Source organism: Lagopus leucura, unplaced genomic scaffold, assembly GCF_019238085.1.
Source record: "Lagopus leucura isolate 7727_CA_CO unplaced genomic scaffold, USGS_WTPT01 Super-Scaffold_100004, whole genome shotgun sequence".
NCBI classification, from domain to species: domain Eukaryota; kingdom Metazoa; phylum Chordata; class Aves; order Galliformes; family Phasianidae; genus Lagopus; species Lagopus leucura.
Genome location: NW_024962264.1, coordinates 40,962,495 through 40,968,019, shown reverse-complemented (window position 1 = coordinate 40,968,019; position 5,525 = coordinate 40,962,495). Strand labels below are relative to the sequence as shown.

The 5,525-nt window shown below is 36.5% G+C and overlaps 1 protein-coding gene across 4 annotated transcripts in view; it reads right to left on the bottom strand.

The window, feature by feature from the left end:
* Positions 1 to 891: 891 nt before the first annotated feature.
* The window catches only part of FAM149A (family with sequence similarity 149 member A), a 26,058-nt gene continuing 21,424 nt past the window's right edge, over positions 892 to 5,525 (bottom strand). For 3 of the 4 annotated variants that reach the window (XM_042870567.1, XM_042870566.1, XM_042870565.1), the window contains exons 9-14: positions 4,644 to 4,747; positions 4,186 to 4,413; positions 3,738 to 3,864; positions 3,014 to 3,139; positions 2,571 to 2,649; positions 892 to 2,098 (exon numbers count right to left, since the gene is read on the bottom strand). In XM_042870567.1, the coding sequence (XP_042726501.1) occupies positions 2,025 to 2,098; positions 2,571 to 2,649; positions 3,014 to 3,139; positions 3,738 to 3,864; positions 4,186 to 4,413; positions 4,644 to 4,747 (738 nt within the window). In that variant the 3' untranslated portion in view covers positions 892 to 2,024. The remainder of the gene's footprint in view (positions 2,099 to 2,570; positions 2,650 to 3,013; positions 3,140 to 3,737; positions 3,865 to 4,185; positions 4,414 to 4,643; positions 4,748 to 5,525) is intronic. The other variant, XM_042870563.1, reaches the window with a different exon arrangement.

Sequence of the window (5,525 nt, the reverse complement as noted above, 5' to 3'; positions counted from 1 at the left end):
CTTTATGCTACCTGGGCTTCAAAGCCCAAAGCTTGGTGCAGAGGTGTGCTAAGTAAATACTTAGATGTGCTGCTAGTATGAGAAGTGAAACTCATTACTTCAACCATTTCCCCTTCCCAACCTCCTCCAAAATAAAAAATAAAAAGAAAGGAACTGTGGAAAGCGTTATCCAGTGCACTGACTACCAGGGTAGGACAATTCATGATTCTGTCGGAAGCCCAAAATCTGACAGAAAGCACTATAATTATCAGTTGACAGTCACTTGTTCCATGTTCCCTCTCCTGTGCCACATTAATAGCCTCCATCATGCCTCCAGTAATTCATAGGATCTTTTCTTTGATAGTAACCTACTGAAGCAGATGTTCTTCTGCTCTCCTCTCCAGTGCCTAATTCCAAAGGTCCACAAGTGACAGCAATCTTCCCTCTTTTACAAAGTGCCAGATCTCTCCAATGAGGTAGTTTCCATTTCTGTCATTATAGAACTAAACAAGCACACAACTTCTTTTTTCACTTATTCCACAACCTAACATCAGGGTTACCACAGAGTGCCGTGTGATGGTAAGAGATATATTTTACCATCTTTTCTGTACAGTCTTGTGCACATTTATATAGTACAGGAGAGAGATCTCACAAGAACAGCATTAGAAGCAAGCTTTTGAATACTTAATACTTAGAATACTTAAGTCTGAATTTTGAGCTCACATGGAATTGTGACCTGAGATTTTTGAACAAACTGAATTAAACTGACATGCAATACGAAAGAAAAAGCCTTCTGCTTTGTAAGATACTATATCAAAATACCAACAGTGAATAAATAGCATAACCAAAGAAGGAAACTCTATACCAGGAGCGTAACTTAAAAATGCTTTCATTTACTCAAAAGAATGCAGCATTTGATGACCATTTATACAAACAGTAATCTTATTAACAGTACAGATATAAAATATATACATTACAAGCTCTTTGTCTTGGATTACCAAGCTCCAAATATTCATAAAAAAGAAGTTATGAGAACTGGCATTAGTTTCCAAGTACAAGAACCTGATGCTATTATTAATTATTATTCAGACAAATAACTAAATTTTTCTCTTCCTTGTTTTCAACAGCTTTTCTACTACATCTACTTAAATTTCTGGCTATGATGGATGGAGGAATCATTGACTGCATGCACACAGTATTAATAGCCTGGGACTTGGAAAGGACTGTGATCTTTGGGCAGAAAATAACCCCAGTTTCTTCTTCCCATTTTGATAGCATACCAAAAACAGGTCTAATTTGTACAGTAACAGCCAATATTTTATAAGAAATCTCAAGAAGGGGTAAACTGTCTTACTCACACATCAGCAAGCAGGTGCAATTATTCAAGATCTACAAATATGTTTGGCCTGACAGAACATTGTTTCCTATAACCACAGTTTGTCCCAGCAGTTCTACAGCAAATGATACATAGAACAGCTTAAGAAGCAGTGAAACAATTTCATATCAAAAGAATTAAAGGAAGAAGAAAAATTAGGGCAGAAAATATTTACAAGAGAGCAACTGCAATAAGCAGACAATAAAAATGCAGAAATGTTGGAACAGGAGTTGAATAGGAGATGCAGCTAACTCCTGTTTATAAGTTCTATATAGAACTGATGTCTGCGTAGACCAGAACATTTTTAACACTGAGAAAAAAAAAGAAGTTGGAACAGGACTTCACAGCATAAACATAACTTATTTACTTCTACAGGTAGAATAACAACTCCATAAGGAAAGATAGAAAGAGGAGGATTGCCTGAGAAGAAAGTATAGCAGCATCTCAACTCTGCAAAGAGTGCATTCATTCTATATTGCACTATTTTTTAATCTAACATCTGATTTAGGCAACTTCAAAACAAGGTAATACAGATATTCTGGAGGATCACAAGGTTCATCAGTAACCAGCATACTGCATGTGCTCACTGTCAAACAAGATACTATCTGGCAAATAGAGTGCTTTAGTCTTCCATTCACTGCAGAGGGCTTCTCTTTCTTTCTAGACTTCGTTAAGAAGTGATCTGAAACCTCCTCCGTGAAGTTAGAGGATTTCTATGAAAGGATTTGTAGTAATGTTGTGAGCCTAGAAAATATAACATGTTCATTAATAGCAGTAGAAACAGCAAGACATTTATGTGTTATGTATGAGCCGCTGCCACCAGCCTACTCAGATCAATACTTGTTAACCTGTCTCTATTCTCACAGCATCTCTTGTATAAATTATGACTACAATCAGATAATTATTATAATCAGATAATTAGTCTGTACACCACATAATCCTGCCGTAACTGTAAATACACTGAAATCTCTACTAAAGTATTGGAGGAGTGGGAAATATGTTTCTTTCAAATTCTAAGAACAAAAAGATCCTTTTGGGACCATCTCTGAACAAGCAGCGTGAGCAAACTTCAAAATGAGGCCCAGCAGATACAGCCAAGCACACCTATTCTTTCATGCTGAGATGGCTCTCCTTGAGCGCTTCATTTCTGCATTGCAGAATGGGTTTGTAGCTTTTGCTAGACTTCCACCTTTCAAGCCATTCTTACTTTGCTTACCTATTAAAAATCCTTGACTTGTTCCTCTGTGATTAGAAAAATCCATGGGAGTTAGTGATCTTTTCTGAGATCTGTCTGTCTGTAAAAACAAAAGAAATACTATTTGATAGTATGATATTCTTACTTGATGATGATCTGCTTGTTATGTTCTAGTTCAGCACAGTCAGTACTAACAACCTGCAAAGCTACAAACAGTACTAAAATCTACACTCTGCCATGCAGATTTCCTCAAAAAATCTGTTTGCTGCATTAGACTTGAGGAAATTCCTTCCTCATACTTTAGTCCTGCTTTGCAAACATCCATATCCTCAAAAAGACTTTGAGCATCCTGCTCTCTAGAAGTAGCAGAAATCCACTTACACAAGAAACCAGAAGAGATCCAGCAAATAAGACCTTCTATACACCAACAATAGGCATGAATGAGTGTTTACAGCATGACATACCCTGAACGTATGAGTTGTACTGGGCCTTGAAAACCGATCAGTAACAGTTCGTTCTCTGACTGGCTGTTGCTCTGTACTGCCAGGTACTGCACTTGAGATTCTGCTATGAGCATGTTGTCCTCGATGCTGAGAAAAGTCAAAAAGAACATTGGGACAACACAGCAACTGAATTGGCTAACGTAATTTGTACATTGCTGTTAAAAAAGGCGCAAAAGATGAAGAAAGGGAAAATATTTTCCCACTAACCACAAGTGCTGAATTCAGGTCATTTAAACCTACTCATGCTTTTCAAATAGATTTGAATCTGTACTCATCTATACTACTTTATAATTCCTAGAAGGCCTATATTAGAAAAAATGACTTTACTTGTGTCTAAATTCAAAACTGTATTCTGAAGAGAAAGAATAATACGTCAATTTGCTTCCATTCTTGTTGCTTATTACTTTTTCTATTGTTCAAAAATAGGCCAGAATCAACCTGATAAATGTTAATCCCAGTCAATATCATTTTCTATTTCTTATACACACACAGACAGAGCAAGACACTGAAAAGAGCTATTTAAATTCATATTCATAGAAATACAAATCTGGTCAGTTGGCTGCTTTTGTCTCTTCCTACCCCCCCGCTCTGCCCCCCCCCCGCCATTCCAACCAGTGATGACAAGCAATTTACTTATTTTCAAACAGCTAGCTGTTCTTTACCAGTACAAAAATAAACAACTTACAGAGCTCTGTTGCAACTGAGGTACAACCAAAGGATACTGTTTAACAGCCTCCGAGTTTATTGGTGGTAACTTGTTTCGGGCTGTATGTGCAGATCCAGAAGATAAACGATCCAAGTTGGCAACCCTACTGAATTTTAAGAGATTGTCTTTTAGGAAAATTCATTTTCAAGACTTCTTCACTGAAGTAATGTGAAATTATTAAGCAGTACATTTCTTAATAGAGTTCAGCCACAGAAAGTAACAGCACTTAATGTAACAAAAAAAATAAAAAAATCAAAAATCAAAGAAATGCCCCTCCTCAAAAAACACTGTTCTGCTTGCTGCATTTTTATCTCTGAATTTTAGATAATAAATCTTTGATTAGTTCTCAAGTATTTTCCAAAATCCTTCACTGGTGAAAGTTCAGTAAAGTTCTGAGGAAAGCAGAAAATAAAATGAAAAAACTCACAATTTAGTCCCCCTAAGGATTTCATCATTGTACATATTAGGAGCTTTTGAGGAGAGTTGATCAGAAGTGAGAGAAGGTAACCTACGATGGCTTGGTAGCTTCCTAGCAGATGCCAGCAGTACCCGAGATGATGAGAGAACATGGCTATCAGCTATTCTCCCCAGACTAGTGTGCACTGAATTGGGAGCACTGGAGCTAATGCTATGTGGTTTGTCTTCTTGTTCATTCCTGGGAAAAAAAGAAAGGAAAATGAGATTGAGGGAAAAAAAAAAAAAAAAAAAAAAAAAAAAAACCCCAAAAAAGGAAAAAAAAAAAAAAAAAAAGAGCTGTTAACAGAGTATCAGAACATTCAGTCACATTGGTGATGCAAACAAGGATGTCTGTCTCTTCATAGCTGTAAAATATCTTTAACATTATTTGATTTATAGAATTTTAGACAGTTTCCTATCAATACTTACTGTATTTTTTGTACTGCAGCAAAGTGCCTCTGTTGGAGTGGTTTTGCCTGAATTGTCATCACTCCATTCAAGTCACTACAGAAGCTGCTGGAGAAATGATGAACCTAGTAACAGCAACAACTGCACATTAGCCTTTCTTTCTATTATATACATATATACATATATATATATATATATATATATATATATGGACAGAGAGAGAGAGAGAGAGAGAGAGAGAAAGAGGGAGAGAGAGTGGTAAAGAAAGGGAGAGAGAGAGAAAGAGAGAAGACCTTAAAAAGCCCATATTTAAAAGATATTCTATTTGTTTGCTTAGAGAGGCTTCTGTTTAGACTGTTCAACAGAAGTAGCAAATGGAGCAAATACATTACTTTTATTATTTCAGAAAAATATCAGAAAATTGAGGTGTTACTGAACTGAATTTTTTATTTGCAACATAAGATTCAGTTTTAACAGGAATTAAATTATCTAACTTTCCCTCAGCACAGTCCAACTCAGGAGTGCAGAGCCTGAAGATCACTTATCTGAGCACTTCTTTTTGCTGCTGGGACTACTATAGAGCCAAGGATGCTAATGGGGAGAACTCAGACTGCTGTGCTATCTCTTCTGTGTTTCCTATCCTGCTACCTTAACCAATGCTGGAGAAAGATCAAATGGGATAGAATGAAGTTGCTTGCACTGAATACAAAGATTAGGGAAAGACAGAAAGACAGAAAGACAGACAGAAAGACAGACAGAAAGACAGACAGAAAGAAAGACAGACAGAAAGACAGACAGACAGAAAGACAGACAGAAAGAAAGACAGACAGAAAGAAAGAAAGAAAGAAAGAAAGAAAGAAAGACAGAAAGACAGAAAGACAGAAAGACAGAAAGACAGAAAGA